The 18,280-nt window shown below is 44.9% G+C and overlaps 1 protein-coding gene across 1 annotated transcript; it reads right to left on the minus strand.

The window, feature by feature from the left end:
• Nucleotides 1-6,452: 6,452 nt before the first annotated feature.
• Nucleotides 6,453-8,692, minus strand: LOC141993486 (alpha-1,4-N-acetylglucosaminyltransferase-like). Its single transcript, XM_074963031.1, has 2 exons — nucleotides 8,282-8,692; nucleotides 6,453-7,064 (listed from the first exon to the last, which is right to left on the minus strand). The coding sequence occupies exons 1-2, from the start codon at nucleotides 8,690-8,692 to the stop codon at nucleotides 6,453-6,455; spliced, it is 1,023 nt and encodes a 340-aa protein (XP_074819132.1).
• Between the last annotated feature and the right edge of the window lie 9,588 nt (nucleotides 8,693-18,280).

Below are 18,280 nucleotides of genomic sequence, written 5' to 3' on the forward strand. Positions count from 1 at the left end.
ACTCCCTTGAGTCATCAGTTTCGCCATAAACAAATCTAGTGTTCTCCCTTGAACCATTGTTCTTTCCCTACAAAAAACCTTACTCATGCTCAAGTAAGTGGTCTGATGCCTGGATCCAAAATCTGCAGCAGTTCCACTGGGACTTCATCTTCTCCTGACTGATCAAGCTGGGGGCTCTGCTTATCTCCAGCAGTCCGGATCCTCAGCTACCACCACCACCTGGGAACCCCGATCAATTCAAGCTTCACAGAGTGGTGAGAACCCAGCTTCCCTCCCCCCCTCTGTATAGCCTTTTGACCCTGACTTGTGTGATCAGTTAGTTTTCTAAACCTGACTTTTATAATCAAATTTAAGTTAGATTTAATATTATAACTGTTTTGTTTGTTTGCCTCCCCTATGGTTATTTCCTGGCAATAAATAACTTTCATGGTTAAGCTGGTTGTCTCTCTCTCTCCCTCTCTCTTCCCCCCTACCCCCTTGTGGGTGTTCTTTGGCTTCCCCATTCACTCTGCAGCAATGCTCGTCGTACCTAAGCTAAAGATCCCTGCAGCACCCAAAAATCCTGTGGCGGTTGCTCATCAAGTGGGTTACTACCAGAACAATTGTAATGTGAAAGTGGGGATAGGGATGGGCTGAACCTGGGACATATGAGGGTGGCAGATTGAAAGTGCTGCTCGACCCAGCCGGCTCAGGCGTGCTCTATTCCAGTACGGTGCCCAGGACATAGGAGGGTGATAGCTGGGAGGTGCTGTTCCACCCAGCCTGCTGAATCCAAGGTCCTATGAGGGTGACAGCTTGGAAGCCTACTGAATCCAGGGACATATGAGGGAGTGCTGATTAACCCAGTGTGATGTTCAGCTGGTGTTATCTGGACTGGTGATTTGCTAGGTCACTGCAATCCTTGACTCTGGGAGCCAACCTTACCCTGATCTGCTGTGAGAACCCCCACTCCTGGGCTGTTCACACCCCGCCTCTGACATGTAAACTGCTCCCAGCGACCTGCAAGCAAATGAGACTAGCCAATATCTCTGGTCCCAGACACAACCCTAGGAACCTCCTCCAGTTATGCCTGTTGGACACTGCAAGCTTATATGAGTTCATCAATTTAACAAAGAAATTGATATGTTCCAGCCTTGTTATCCCAAGGGAAGTCTCTGACACACTTCAAACCAAACTCACTGCTTCAGGTAGAATAAACAGACAGATTTATTAACTACAAAAGATAGATTTCAAGTGATTATAAGTCAAAGCACAAGAAGTCAGATTTGGTCAAATGAAATAAAAGCTAAATGCATTCTAAGCTGATCTTAACATTTTTGGTGCCCTTACAAACTTAGATACTTCTCACCACAGGCTGGCTGGTTGCGCTTCAGCCAGGCTCTCCCCTTTGATCAGAGCTTCAGTTGCTTGGTGGTGGTGTCTGTACATGGTGGTGGAAGAGAGAGAGCTTGGCAAACGTCTCTGCCTTTTATCATGTTCTTTCTTCCCTCTTGGCTTTGCCCTCCCCTTCAGAGTCAGGTGAGAATTACCTTCTCGTAGTTTCTGACTGACCAAGGGAAGTGGGGTGACTCACTCTAGAGTCCAACAGATCCTTTGTTGCTGCCTAAGCCAGTTCTTGTGGTCCTGTGTTCCTGTGAGGTTGGGCTGGGTTTGTCCCATACATGCCCTGATGAGGTGTGAACTGCCCCTCTGTTCCTGGAGTTTTGCCTGGGCTTGTTTTAAACTATGAGGACACATTTTCAGCCTCATAACTATATACATGAAATTACAACCTATAAAATTACTATAACAACAATGCTCAGTGCATCATGAACCTTCTGAAGACCCCCACATGACAAACTTTGCATTGGTTACCACACAATCATATTATAAGGATGAACATGGAGGTACAGGTTGTTCCCCCGAGGTACAGAGTGTCACAATGGCCTCACCCTGGAGCTCTCACCCTCTCCCGCATTGCAAACTCATGAGCCAGCTTGATGAAAATGAGCAAGTGAATGAGGGTGGGGAGAGTGAGCGACAGAGGGAGGGGGGATGGAGTGAGTGGGGGCAGGGCCTCGGAGAAGGGCAGGGTTGGGGCCTCAGAGGAGGGATGGGCAGAGGGCGGGGCAAGAGTTTTCAGTTTTGTGCAATTAGAAAGTTGGCAACCCTAGTGTACATACTCTCCGTAGTTAATTCTCCTGTAATTGATGAAGCAGAGAAAAGGCTACAGATTGCACTCTGCTTGTTAGCCGCTTTGTTTACAAAAGATACCGTATCACAAATGGAAAACATTTGATAATGGATTATTAAATTGGCATCCCCTGTGCATCCACTGTGTTTGGATTTCTAAACAGCCTTTCAAGCAGAGCAGGAAGGGATTTGCCTTTTAGACTTCTTAGAAGTCCGGGTTTGAAAGGATTTGAATTAACACTGGGAAAGAATCCAGCTTACATTTCTTTCTAAGTAAATGTAATCCCCTAATAAAAGGCCAGGAGACTAAATGGTGGGAAGACCTTCTGCTGTTGTGGCTTGCAAATCATACCACAGGAAAGACAGGGGATGGGTTTGTTTGTACCACAGAGTGGAGGAAAGCATCATGGTGAATAATCATGACAGGATGTGATGGGACAGGGTGGTGAACAATCTAGTCATTTTTCTCTCAGGGTGTAGCTACACTGCAGCTGGAGGTGTAATTTCCAGAACAGGTGTAAGGCTTTAGGGATGAGACCCCAGGCCTGCAGATCCTGGAACAGCTGATAGTCCCACATCATCACCAGGAGCCCATGCAAAGCCACAGACAGTACTCCTTGGGGAATTCTGCGCTACTGCATACCTGCATAATTAATGAGCCCCGCATATTTTTTAATTTTTTGCTCCAAAAAAAAAAAAAGCTTCTGCCAAAATGTTGTTGCAGTTCTGCCTTTTGTCCACCAGATGGTGCTATGGCACAAAAACAGCAGTAGCTTCCGGCAGAAAACAACTTCTGTAGTTCTGCTTTTTGCTCACAAGAGGTCGTTGTGTTGATAAACCAAAGCAGCAGCTCCTGGCCAGCTAAGGAAGAGAAAGTCTACCTTCTTCACAGCACCTGTCAGGACAGGTCAGGAGACAGGGGCTATGGGGAGACAGACAGCATGGGATGGTGGTGGGGTCAGACAGTGGCTCATAAGGGCTATGGGAGAGGACAGACTGGGGCATAGGCTGAATGGGAGTGGAGGCGCAGAGCAACAGGTGGGAGAGAGGTGCAGAGCCACATGGTGATGGGGGGTGGGGTGCAGCGCTACATAGGGACAGGAGGTGGCTGGGTGGGGGCCTAGAGACACATGGGGACAGGGGGAGGGGTACAGGGACACATAGGGAGAGGGGAGTGGCTGGGTGGGGGCACAGAGATACATGGGGATGCAGGATGGGTACAGGGACACACAGGGACAGGGGAGTGGCTGGGTGGGAGCACAGAGACACATGGGGATTGGGGAGAGAGCTACATAGGGAGAGGGGGTGCAGGGCCACATGGGAATGTGGGCGTGGATGTCTGAGTGGGGCTGGAGGGACACATGTGGACAGGGGCTACAAGGACACACGGGGGTGCAGGAACACAATGGGACAGGGGCAGATGTGCCTGACTGAATGGGAGAGGCAAGAGGTCAGCCAGGGTCTGCACAGGGGAAGTTATGTAACAATCCCTCCTCACCCCTGCCCACCCCCCCAAAAAACCCTGTTCCATACTTTTCCCACCCGTACCCAACAACCTTCCAAGTTCACTCCCTGACTCCTTCCCAGCAATTTACATCCCTGTCCCTCAGCTCCTCCATTACCCCTGACTCCCCCAAGCATTTTCACTGCTTCTGAGGAGTGTGGGGAATACAGTTCTGAATTGTAGTTTAAATGAATTATTACTCAGAGTTCTGTATTAATATGCCTAGTAAGGAATCTATTTGTCAAAAAAAAATTCCTGAATCTTTTTTGTTGCCTGTATTGTTACAGACATACTTACTGACAGGTATTTTGAAATAAATAATGAAAAATAATTGAAACTGGTGTGATTATACTGTGTTATTTTGAGAAATAAAATATGCAGAATTTTGCGGAATTTTAAAATATTGTGTGCAAACTTTTAATTTTTTTCTTGCAGAATTTTTAATTTTTTGGCACAGAATTCCCGCAGGACTAAGCCAGGGAGCAAGGTAGAGAGTCGGAGCTGCAGGAAGTACTGCTCAAGTGACCCAGAGTGACAATACCCTGGAGCCCTATTTAACCCTGGAGGGTGCCCCAGGAAGCTGATTGGGCAACCATGTAGACTTTGGGTCTGCTTTGACTCCAGACCTCATCTTGTTGCCTGCTCTCCATTCTCTGATCTCAGCCTGACCCTGACCCTTGCCTCCTGACTGCAGCCTGGTGCTCTCTCTGGTCTCTGACCATGGCCTGACTTCAATCGCAACTCTTATTTATTGAACCTGGCTCTAGTGATTCCTCTGATCACTATCACTGCCATGTGGATCCCAGCCCAGCTGTAACTGCTTGGCCACACTGCCTGTGCCGTGGTCTCTTATATTATGTAAATGTACATGTGTTACCACTGATTGAGCTAACATGCTAAAAATAGCAGTCTAGACACAGCCTGGCAGAGGCTAACTGCCTGCGGATGTACCGAGGGTCGTGCTTTCTCTGCCCCAATGCATATTTAATTATTCATACAAACTTGACCAAGCTTCATCAGGAGAGACTTTCACATCCGTATACCCCATAGTTAGGACTATGATTTTGTCTTGGAAGTCATGGGATCCATGAGTCCCAGAGACCTCTGTGACTTGAGCCCATGGCACCTGGGAGTTCCAGGGTCCCCTTGCCGCCTGTAGAGTCTGGGAACTGCGAGGTCCTCGGGAGCTCCCTGGGTGCCCTGCAGCTTGTAGCCGCCGCGGGTGGCGGGGGAGCCCTGGGAGCTCCAAGCCAGGGCCCCCTGGGTAGTGTGTGTACCCTGAAGCTCCCCATTTTGTCATGCATATTTTTAGTAAAAGTCAGGGATAGGTCATGGGCGTCTGTGAATTTTTCTTCATTGACTGTGACCTGTCCATGACTTTTACTAAAAATATGAGTGCAAAAGCTTAGCCTTACCTATAGTTCAGAGGTTTGGGCACACATCTAAGAGGTGGGAAGCCTAGGTTGCAATCCCTTCCCCTTACCAGGCATAGGGGGGAATTGAACTGGTGTCCCCTTCACCTGGTGTGAGTTCCCTAACCACTAGACTAAAGGTTATAAGAGAGGACTCCTTCCCCTGCCCATTTTGTGCTGAGTCAGGAGTGCTCAGAGCACACCTACCAGACTGGGCCCTGCAGGCAGCGCATGTGAGTAGAGGCAGAAACATAGGTGCCAAGGGAACTTAAATCATGAGTTCAGCACCTGCAGGGTTAGGCAGTAGCTGAATGGGGGTTTTGTGGATTGCGGTAGTGCCTACAACTGGGCTTTAGGTGCCTAGGTCCTTTGTGGATCTTGACCTTCATCTCCATGTCTGAGTTCTCCAGCTGTACAATGGGGAGAATAGCACTTCCCATCCTCACAAGTTGTTGGGAGACGAAATTCAATAATTTAAGTAAGCTGCCCAAATGCCGTAAGAATGGGGCCATATAAGTACTTAGAGAGATATATTAAGAAACAATGAATAAACACAACCCCCTTTCCTCTTCATTCCATCCCAGAAGCTTGAAGGAGGCTTGAGAGGGGAATACAAATTCAGAGCCATTGGAGTGGGTTAGATATTTTATTTATATGTGCATTTAAAATGTCACTGTCCAGAAGGTAGGGTACATAGCTGAAGCAGAAGAGAGGAAAAATAAACAATGTTAATGAACACTTGGAGTGAAGGAAGTTTGGGCTATGATTGATTATTATATTTATTATTACTGAACATTGATATTACAGTAGCACCGAGAGGGCTGAGACAGCTTGGGGCCTCATTACACAAAGTACTGTACAACCACACAGCAAATGACAGGAAAAAAATTCCCAGAGAATCTAAGGAGCCAGATTTTTAAAGGCATTTAGGCCCCTAAAGATGCAGATAGATGCCTAATGGGATTTTCAAAAGCACTTTTCTGCATCTGTAGGCACCAAATACCTTTGAAAATCTGACCCTTGGGTTTTTCAGTGGATCTTTGGCTCCCAAAGCCAACGAGATTTTTGAAAAAGGGATTCAAGCTCCTAGATCACTTAGATACTTTGGAACATTTTACCCTACAGGACAAAACATACTTGTAATTGGTGATGACATGATATTTACACCCCCACCTTCCTACACATTTCATTAGGTCCTGGGGAAACTTGGGAGAAGAGGTGGTTTCTGAGAGACTCTTTCCTACGAAGTGGTCTGCAGACAGAAAATGGCTGAGTCACTACTAAGAGGAGGTACACATTGTGCAGTTTATTTTAGTCACAGGGCTATCCGGGCTGGAAAGGACACCTCGTTCTGCTAGATCCAGTCATTCAGTCTTATTTCGTTGCATATGACCACTGCCTTCTGTGCCTTGAATAAGGGCCTTATAAGTGGTGGGGCAGTATGTTTTGTACAGATTTTCCACTAATGTGTTACTTCCTGCAACCACAGTCTTGTATTCCTTGTTCATGAAGTTCCACAGGTGCAAAGCATAGGAGTTGTTGAAGTCAGGGCTTCTCTTCCAAACCTTGTAGTACTGCCTCCATGCTGGGTAAGGGATGGGGTAGAAACGCTGAGGATGTAAGAAGGAAATGTTCTGACAGCTCTGATCCTCCACATTATGGAAATTAGTCAGGTTGCACAAGGCTTGCAGCCTCCTCGTCATTAAGAGGGGTCCTTGGTTTCCCCAAATGCGTCCATTGTAGTTTTGAACAAAATCTTTCATGCAATCCCAAATGAACCAGTGATGGTGAGGAAAGCCAAAAATCCCATTGCTGGAGAACTGGGAAGCCTGGGCTGCCAGGAAGTTTGTCACTGGAATAGGCCTGATGGAGATGACATCTGTGTCCATGTAGGTCCCACCGTATTTCCAGATGAGTGCAAGTCTGCTGGCGTCAGAGCTGATATGAACCCAGTGTTTTTCCTGGGTTGCATTTACCTGCAGAGATGGAAAGGGATCATAGAGATGCAATTGACTCCACTTCGAAACACCTGATCCCATTAGCTATATAGTCTATAAAACTCTCAACAGTGTCTATCCCCACTTTAATCCCTTTAAAAATTAATGGCCACCCCCCCTCCCGCCCCCGCCCCCAGCTATGAAACTTTGCTGGGAAAAGGCAAGAGCAGCTGTAGGTTTTGTTCAATGTGATTCTACAGGTGTTTCCAAGGTGCAGTAAACTCCAAAGAAATATGCAACATTTATGAAATAATGAGAATATGAATCATTAACTGTAATTTCCACAAAAACAACCTTGCCCCATTTCAATTTACACACTCACTGTCTGATCCAAAGCCCATGGGAATCAGTTGACAGATTCTCATTGGCTTCAGTGGGCTTTGGAACTCGCCTTTCCTGGCATTCTCTAAAGAGGATAAAAAGTGAGAGAGAAATTCAGGCCTTAGTTATGCTGGTGCACGGAGGGCTGGTGTAGCAGGTTAGCAGCCAACTGCCTGATTATTCTCCAGACTCTCTGCTTTCATTTAAAAATAAATAAAATAAAGAAGTCCTTAACTGTAATGGTTGCCAACAGATCCATGAAAACATGGAACAAGTGCAAACTAATGCAGTGATGCCTGCCTGAGTTTTCAGACAGGACTCAGAACAAGAACTCAAAGGGGTGTGAACTCCCTGAACAACAGTTCTGAGAGGCCTGGTTGGAGCTTGGAAGAGCATCACTGCCTTGTTCCCCCAAAATTGACCTCTGAATGACCCTCTCACTTCTAGAGCTTGTCCCCAGACATTTTCATTGCTGTGTCTGACACCTTTAACAAGCACTGAAATCATTTTCACAAACCTTAAAAGCTCACTTAAAATTCACGTTGACTGAAATTTTTCAAATACAACATTTTTTATCAATACATTGCCTTTTTTGAAAAAAATGGTGATTAACCATATTTTATCAAAATGGTTAATCAAAATCATTATTGAAATGTTCCATTTACCACACCTCCTGTCACCAGGAAATGGTAAATGTCCATAACAATTTCAATAAATATTTTGACTAATGCATGGCAAATCATCAAGAAACAGGGATCCATATTGAATGCAACAAAACAACAACAGCTTCAAATCTTCAAAACAATGTGCAAAAATGTTCTTTTAATTTTCTACCACCTCTACTTTAAATCTTGTTCAAAAACATTTCCTCTCACCTTATGATACCATGGCAGCAGAGGTGTCTCCTGGAACAAAGTTTCCATCTGGAAAGGAAAAATGAAGACATTCTTCATAGCAGATAAAAGTGAGAAGGCTGCGTAAGTGGAATTTGAATCCAGCCATGTGCTGTTGTTCAGCCCTTTCATGAAGAAAACAACAGGTCTGTCATGGTAGATCCTGGTAGCAGATTCCACAGAACATGAAACCAACGGAGAAGGCTCAAGGCGATCTGTAGTCTCCACAAAGATGATGCTTCTGCTCTGGCTCATAACATCCTCTTGTGTCAGGAATTGCTTAGAAATAGGCATGCATGACAAGACGCAGCCAGACTGCAGGCTGATTTCATACAAAATGGCAAAGACAAAGACAAAAAAGAAACAGAGCACTATTTGGATCTCCTTCAACATCCTTGCTTTTCCTTGGACATCTGAGTCTTAAATAACAAACAAAGTCAATGTTAGTGGTTCATTGTTTATCCCAGGGAAAAATGTGACAGGAAAGGATTTCAAAAATTATTATGACCTTTGATTATTTTGTATGTGGTTGCCAGTGTATTATGTAACTGGTGAATCAAGAGTTAAACCAAATCACATACCTGAGTTGGCATCAACCTCTTTGACTCAGGCAGTTTATCATAGAATATCAGGGTTGGAAGGGACCTCAGAAGATCATCTACTCCAACCCGCTGCTCAAAGCAGGACCAATCCCCAATTTTTGCCCCAGATCCCTAAATGGCTCCCTCAAGGGTTGAACTGACAACCCTAGGTTTAGCAGGCCAATGCTCAAACCACTGAGCTATCCCTCACCCAAAAGAGCCTTATGAAAAAGGCTTGTCAACTATCTGTGAGTTGGAATCCTGAAGTTTGCAGTCCTCAAACCAGAAGAGTTCTCCCCTGAACTTAATGGAACTCAGTGGCAATGAAAAGGGCCCTACATCATAACAGGAAGGAGAAACTGACATGAATCTAATTGAGTGGCACAAGCAAAGTACCCTACTGAGCTAAGATATGGTGGATGTTTGAAGAAGACCCAATTAAAGGTGCCAATAACAGAACAACCTCCTGCCTTGTCTTGGGAGCTCCATATAAGGGAGCAGCAGAGTCAACAGTCACTCACACCTTTCAGATCATATGAGATCCCAAAGGAAGTGGGTCATGTATTTTTGTATGTATATTCTCACTGTGGGGCATTTGGTTTCTTCTAATATTACCAGTCTACTTGGCTGTGCAGTTCCTGTGGAACCTAGGGTTATTATCCATTCGCACTCCATTTTATTTTGGCTGCATGAAGTGAAAAATAAATGCACAGGCCAAATTCAGCATTGCTGCACAACACCACAGAACCTGAGTAGATCAGAAGTTGCTTCATGAGGGAGGCAGAATTTGGCCCTATATCTGGACTACACTGTGTTTCAGGTGCGTTCACTCTGGGTGTGCCACTTGATTGCATGTTACCAGTGCATATCCATTATAGACAAATCTGCCAATGCTCATTAGCCAGCCTGAGATTTTGAACTGCAGCCTCAGTGCTTAAGGAGTCTACTTGTTTTATGTTCAGGATAAGGCTGCAAGACAGAAAGTGATACACACCTGGGCTCCCATTCCAGTGTACGGCATGAGGGTGATTGTTTGCAAGGTTGTGGATTTGAGGTGTCTGAAGGGGAAATCTGCAGTAACCATCTATAGTAGTCGTCAAGCCTGTGAGCAAAGTGGGTAAATTGTACTTCTAGTAAAGATAGGAGATACACCCATATTTCTTTATCTGGTAACTTTTCTTATTAACTAATCGGATCAGAATATAGACAAAGTACCATGTACTGCACACCAATTATCAGACACAGATGAACATGATATGTTGGGGAAGAGTCAACATGGCTTTTTGCCAAGGGAAATCATGCCTCACCAACCTATTAGAATTCTTTCAGGAGATAAACAAACATATGGTCATGGGGGATCCAGTTGATATTGCATACTTGGACTTTCAGAAAGCCTTTGACAAGATCCCTCACCAAAGGCTCTGAAGCAAACTAGGCAGGCTTGGGATAGGAACAAAGGGTAGGAAGAAATGGCCAGTTTTCACAGTGGAGAGACATAAATAGCACGGTCACCCTGAAGGATCAGCACTGAGATCGGTGCTGTTCAACATATTCATAAGTGATCTGGAAAAGGGGGTAAACAGTGAGGTGGGAAAGTTTGCAGATGATACAAAATTACTCAAGATAGTTAAGTCCAAAGCTGACTGTGAAGAGTTACAAAGGGATCTCACAGGACTGGGCAACAAAATGGCAGATGAAATTCAGTGTTGATAAATGCAAAGTAATACACACTGGAAAGCATAATCCCAACTGTATATATAAAATGATGGGGTCTAAATTAGCTGTTCCCACTCAAGAAAGAGAGTTAGGAGTCATTGTGGATAGTTCTCTGAAAACATCCAATCAATATGCAGCAGCAGTCATAAAGTCTAACACAATGTTAGGACCCAATAAGAAAGGGATAGATAATAAAACAGAAAATATCGTAATGCTGCTGTATAAATCTATGATATGCCCACACCTGGAATACAGCATGCAATTCTGTTTGCCCCATCTAAACAATGATATTTTAGAATTGGGAAAAGTACAGAGAAGGGCAACAAAACTGATGGGGGGTCTGGAGGAGCTGTCAAATGAGAAATTAAAAAAACAGGAATTGTTCATCTTAGAAATGAGATTACTAAGGGTGGATATGATAGAGGTCTATAAAATCATGAATGGTGTAGAGAAAGTGAATAAGGAAGTGTTATTTACCCCTCACATAATACAAGAATCCAGGGTCACCCAATTAAATTAATAGGCAGCAGGTTAAAAACAAACAGAAGGAAGCACTTTTTTTGCACAACACACAGTCAACCTGTGGAACTCATTGCCAGAGGACACTGTGAAGGCCAAAAGTATAACTGGGTTAAAAAAAGAATTATATAAATTCATGCAGGATAGGTCCCTCAACGACTATTAGCCAAGATCGTGAAGGATGTAACCCCATGCTCTGGGTGTCCATAAACCTCTGACTGCCAGAAGTTGGGAGTGGACTCAATAATTGCCCTGTTAATCCCCTTTGAAGAATCTGACACCACATACTGTTGGAAGACAGGCTACTGGGCTACATCAACCATTCGTCTCTCCCAGGCCATTCTTACGTTCTTAAGCTACATCAAAACTCTACTGTGAGGTCCCTGGATGCTCTGGCATGTTGGTGGAAATTGAGCCTCACCTGGATTGTTTATTTGGATGTTAAATTTACTTTGCTCTACGTTGTTCCCACCTATTCAGTTTTCAGTAAGCCACTGACTGCTGTAAGGGCACCATAGAAATTGTTCAGGGGAAGCTAGAGGCTTTGGCAGTGATTACAGTGTAGCAACGGATAGGAAGGATACAGTTCCCTATAGGTTCTGGAGGAAAAAAAGGCACGACTTGGTTGCAGCCTCAATGTGAAGGCAGAAGGAGAAGGAGTCAAATATGTTTATATGTATGTGCATGCACACTGTGTTTATGTCGGTGCATGTGTGTGTGTACATGTGGTTTAGAATCTCAGAGTCACATACAAACTTTCCTTTTATTTTTTTCTTTCCTTTCCAAGTTTTCATTCCCATTTAGCTAATAATTCATCCCAAGGGGCTGATGCTGGAGGAGCTGGACCTTCCAGTTCCATTGTGAAAGATGGTGCCCAGCCTTCCAATGCCTGATGTGTTTGGGGGTTCAGGGGTGAGGTGAGGGGGAGAGTGTACAGCTGACTCAGCAATCAACCAGCTTCAACTTTTCAAACAGACCGTAGTGCACTGTAGACCACTGCACCTCCAGCAGCCTGTACTTGTCACGTAAATACAATTTGCCAGTGAGACCTGGAGAACAATGAACCAAAGTGTGGAAAGGACATGAGAAATAATAAATAGAGGTAGGTATTTTGACCCTCAAATACAACCTCTGTGTGTGTGTCTCTCTCTCACACATACCCCTTCTGTAATATTTCTAGTTCTTGTAAAATGCATGAACTTAGGGTGAAGTTCTGGCTCCACAGAAGTCAAAAAGAGTTTTTTCATCAACTTCAGTGGGGCCAGGATTTCACCTTTAGTCTTTTAGAATTTTAGCTCCCAACTAAACTGAATCCCTCACACATATGAAGATGGAGATTTTGTTCTTCCAATGAAGTTGAGGTGTTGGAGCACTGTCTCTGCAGCTATTAAAATTTTAAAGTCTTGGCTCCATTTTCTTGGTAATGTTAGCTTGAAGCAGAAGACCAAGCATTTGCATTGATTAAAAATGGGAATATCAAAATATTCTCATTTCTGAATCCATATTTCCCATCTGATGGCCTAAAAATCTGATGTCTCAATTCTTTCTGAGGACCCCAACAAAAGTGTGGTTGCAATAAATTTCAGAATACTCCAGAAGGCATATTGTGGAAACAGAATAAGCCGACATGCCAACAGATGTCAGTTCTGTGTGTGACAACATGAAGAAAAAACATGAATCTTTGTTGTCTTATTTCGAGGAATTGTTTTCTGTGGTTGGTGTTCCAAAGCCACTAGGTGGTGAGTTACTTATTCAATTCACATTTGACCTGGAGACAACTGTTATCAGAATGTTCACTTCTCTTCTCAAGTTAAGAGGGCTGCAGAACCAAACATTAAAAATACATCCCAGCCATTAAATAGATTATCCTGTCAAGTGGTTGCTTTTTCTTGTGCATCAGACAAGATGCCAACTTGCTGGCCCTCCTTGACAAGATATTTCTTTTCTCTTGGTCATTTCAGTATTTCAAACACAATATGTAAAAGTGGATGAGGCTGTGAGAAAGAGTAGCAAGAATGCCAAGCTGTTACAGCACTGGTAACATTGTGTGATAATTCCCTCAACTCAGTCTGTGAAATACTTGTTAAAGAAAGGTACAATCTAATTGCCAGTAAATAATACAACTTTGTGTAGACAACTTCCACAAGTGGAGGGGCAAGTCAGTTGGCCCACTCATTATATCTAACATTTGCCATCTTACCAACACTTGTGACAATTATACTTCTGCAACGTCTTGGAGGTGTCATGGATCATGAGATGCTATGGGAAGCTCTGCCATTAACAGACTGATGATAACTTTTCTCATCAGACAAAAGCAGTGTTTGAGGAGACCCTGGAACCTGAGTGAAAACATTTCGCTCAGACTCTGGCCAGGTATGACAGAGGTGATGCTGGTAAGAAGAGGGAAGAAGTTTGAGGAACTGAGAGGAACTACAACCTCACTCTCTCTTTGGAGCACCGACTCCTTATAGCCAAAGGTGCAATACCATGTTGGGGTTCTTTTGGTGACTTCACTGGTCCTGGGTAAGAATGTTGTTTTCTCTCTTTGTCCCGCCAGCAGATTACCCCATTTTTTCTTAGATGCAAGACTAGCCATGGTGATACACATCATCTTTACCACCAAGCTAGACTAGTACAGCAGGCCACCCTAGGAAGGGTATACAGTGTCTATATTGTTTGCATTTTAGTGTTTGGGGCATTCTTAGGCCTGGTCTACACCAATTTTGTACTGGAATAACTCTGTCCATCATGGGTGTAATTTTATACGAAACTAGTTATCCAGGTACAAAGCCTAGTATGGACACAGTTATCAACGTGACTTGAACACCTTCCTTTATGGATATTAACGCTACCAGTATAAGCCCCTTTATACCAATTTAGCTATATCCACACTGGGGTGGGAAGGAGGGGGCACCACTTTAACTCAGCCGGTATAGTTAAAAAATACCAGTTGCTACATCTCTTGTGCTTTTATTTTATCTTCTTCATCTGGCTCCACTCCCCTTTTCCTGATTTTCCTTTCCGATCTCAGGCACCATCACTGAGTCTCCTTTCTTACATTGCCTTCAGGATGTGACTCCTCTTTTCCTTCTTCGTCCAGCCAGCCCTTTGGGTCTGTCTCTGTCACACCCTGAAGTGTCTCCTCTACCTCCTCCCCTGCATTTGCTGCTTCTCCTTTCTTCCTGTTTTCTCCTCAGATTCTGTCCCCAGCTGGGACAGGGCCCTCTCAGCAGCACCCTGGTCATGGACATTGCTGCAGCCTGAAGAAGCTGCAGGCCAAGCGGGAGGCAATTATGAACTTCCGTCGGGGGATTGTAAGCACCTGTGTGATGCTAATGGGGTAACTGGGAGGATACAAGTGGGAGGAAGAGGAAGCTCAGAGGGGGAGCTTGGGCAAAGGAGTGACGGTGGCATGGAAGCCTGCCTTTTCTGCAAGCCTGCATTACATTGTTACTTTGTAAGAAGGGAATTGCTAAACACTTTGGTGACAGATAACAACACGGGGGGCGGGGGGGTGTTTGTGGCCATGAGGCCACACAAACTGGCCAGGCAGCTGAGTACATGGGGTAATGGCGAAGGCACCCTGTGACACCAGCTCAAGAGTATAGTTCTCTTTTCTAACGTATCCGGTCATTCTCTCTCTCTGTCCCACTCTCCGACTCACACACAGCCATGCACCAGCTCCACTCCCACATCAGGCTTGGAGAGTTGACCAGATGCCTACTAGCCACAGGACTCACCCTACTAACCAAAGAAGGCTGTGTAAGGGCCCCAACTGTCCTGAGCAATCTTCCTGGTGAATAGCTGATGAGGAAATGGGGAGTGTGCTGTGTAGTACTGGGGTGCTATCTCTAGAGCCTGCTCTGAATCTCTGTTTTTCTTCATCGGGGCCAGGAAGCTCTGTGACTCTCTTCTCAGGGAATTGCCACTGAATTCTGCTTTGGGGAAGAGACCAGGGACCTGGCCCATATGTCCCGAAGGCTCCCCGAGTTCCATGCAGATCTCAGGGATCTCTCAGAGGCAAGGGGCCATTGTGTCCCTGCATCTTTTGGGGGGGCCATCTGTGACTCCACTCCAGGTCTTTGTCAGTGCTGCCAATGACTCCCCCAGTCAGCACCTATCCCTAGAACCCTCCTGTGAAGGGGTTCTTCAACGCAAAGGGCTCAGCATGAAAGTTAATACAGCTGGATGTGGGGGGACATGCATCTCACAGCTCCATCCTTTCTGCCCCATTGCTGCCTGATCCCCAATCACAGATCCCCAGAGCCCTGGAGAGCCCTCCATGAGTCCTGGGAAGAGGGGAATTGCTGTTGGGTGGGAGAGAACCATGCACATTGAGTCCCTGTGCACATGGTTCATCTGAGCATGATATGCCTCTAGTATATTTGTGTTTTCATAACTGTTTGATTGTATTTGCTTTAAAGATAATTCAGACTCTCCACAGAATATGAGACAGAGGTGGGAGGCTCGAATATATTCAGAATAATGCCCCAGAATTCCCCAAAGGTTCCCGACAAGCTTAATTATAACATATAAGTCTAGAATTGAATGGGTAGGTCGATGCATAATGCCTTGGCTATCATATATATGCTCGGGGGTGGGGGGTTCCCTCCCTTGTTTGACCATCTCAAAATATTGTGGGATATTTTTAAATCAGCTGAAACTTTTAATCTATACAATTTTTTTTAGTTCAGATTTGGTTTGAGGTTTGGACTAAGGAGAAGTTACTGTAAATTCCTTTTATCTGAACTGATTAGCACACATCATAAATATAAATACATGTAATCTGCAAGAAAAGGTAAATAATATCCCTATCTAGCTATCTGTCATTGCCATACATACCATCACCATGCATTCTCATCTATCTATCCAGGGCTCATCACCATGGTATCTGAGCACCTCCCATTAAAATAATCGGCTCTCTGAATCTCCTCTCCTTCCCTGACAACAAGAAACGAGCTTAGGCTTTTGTTTTGTTTTTATGAATGAGTCTATGAAAATGCAGGCTCTCTTGTGGGACTGTCTGGATAAAGGGGTGGGTTTTACATTTGGGTCTGCATGCAGTAAGGTTAGTGATTGTTCTTAATCTTCTGGCAGTGGATTCCCAGAGACACTGTTATTCGTAGTAGACATGGCACCATCTGAACTGCATAGGTCTTATCTCTTTTCTGAATCTGCTATAGTCAATTATCGCTTAAATTACAAATTATATTAAAAGTAGAGTTAGAGCCCACACATGCACTTTAAAGCCAGCTGCATCTCAGATTTAAATCCAGGCTCACAGTAAATTTCTGTCTGACAGAAAACCTCTAGATTATATAATATTTAATATATAGCACAGTTATATATCTATGAAACTAAAACAAATCATGTGAATTATGTCAAATCTTATGATACAATTTCCATTCATTTTCCGATTTTACTTTTGACATATTTGTAAATAAATCAAAACTCACCTTCTTTGATCAGAAAAAGCCAGACAGAGCTTGCAGTCTGCTGGAAACGAATGCTGAATTATTTTGAATTAGGATACTTTTGAAAGCAGGCACTAGAATTATCAGGAAGGTTGGAGAAGTCCATGACCTGGTGCCTAAGAATACAGACTGCCTATGCAGTACATTCATGCCAGGTGGAACTTTGAGAGCAGTATCTTACACCTTGCTTTCAGGCCGTGCTGGCGTTTGCACTCTGTTTGCACTGAGATAAGAGGAGGAAACATAAAGAGCTACATTTGCAAATGTGTAGGATTATGAGCACCAGGAAGGATGCCGCACAAAAACATGTGCATTTGCAGTGCAACGATGAGTACTTTCCAATGAAAAAATGCAGGCACCGCTACTTTGAAAGTGCACAGTTGCACTGCTAACAAAATGGAGGAGCATATATGCACAGTGGAAAATTGCACCAGCGACTAGGACAGATGCTTTGCGCAGCTGATTGAAGCGGGCACAAAATTATAGCGTAGGTTCACCTATTTGGAGCACAGTTTTACCTGTGGGCACATGGAAATTAGGTGTGGATGTAATTTCTTCAGCACATTTAACCTTTCCTCCTTGGACCTGAAATGGGACTCAAGAGATGCGTTGTCACTTGTGATTTATACAATGTCCTGGAAAGAGAGCTGCTACTTTCTCTGGGGAGGAGAGGTACATTTGTGTGGTATGGTGTGCAATGCTATGAATCGCTTTCAAGGAAGGATTTGAACCAGGAGTGGCAGTGTCTCCTGCATATGCCTCTGGGCAGAGGCCCAGAAAATGATACTACCCCTACCTGGTATTCAGCCACTACACAAATGCCTGGTCTCAAAGGTCCCTTACGAAGCTAGACCTCTACAAAAGACGAGACACATGACTTGCGCCTGGGTCCTGGAGCACTACGGCTGTGTGGCGATGTCTGGTGATGATAGAACAGAACTTCTTCATGTTGCCATAGGACACCTCACACCCCAGAGGAGGCTGCCATTGGAGGGGTGTGAACTACAGCACCCAGGATGTGGGGCTTGGATTAAGCCAGGACTCGCCTGTCAGAGGGTATTGCAACTCCTGCCTCACCTGTCAGAGGGTATTGCAATGACTAACCCCCCTTACAAGGGCACTCAGACAGGCCATATCACCTTCCAATGGCTAACAAGTTCCTGCATGCTCTCTGACAAAAGCCTGTAGTCTGCCAGCCTAGCGTAGTGACCCATAACCCCTCAGGTATAGCTTGGCTCCTGTGAGTGAGACTCACCTGGTAACTCCCACCAGGGGGTCTGGGTACCCTGTGCCCATGTGCAGCTTTGTAAGAATCACTTCTATAGCCTATTGAGGAAGCTAACCCAGGGTATTTAAATGCTGACTGGGAGCTGATCAGCTCCTGCCCTGTTCATGGAAACTGTGCCCTCTTCATTCCCTTTCTCCATCCTCTCTGAGGCTGAGTTTGGCCACAATGTGAGGTGGGAGTGTGCTGCTGTTTTGTCTCTGGCTGCTGAGTGTCAACTGGCTGCTGCAATGAGGCCATGCCGGGCAGCTGGTGTTGTCTGCTCTCTGGCTCAGGCATTACAGAAGCAATTTCTCGTGCAAATATTTGGGCCGGGTGAATCTCACAGGTAGCTCTACAGTGAAGCTGTGCACAGCATCCTTACCGGGGCTCACCCACTCTTTTCTTCATTCCTTTCTGACCACTG

Source organism: Natator depressus, chromosome 9 (genome assembly GCF_965152275.1).
Source record: "Natator depressus isolate rNatDep1 chromosome 9, rNatDep2.hap1, whole genome shotgun sequence".
NCBI classification, from domain to species: Eukaryota; Metazoa; Chordata; order Testudines; family Cheloniidae; genus Natator; species Natator depressus.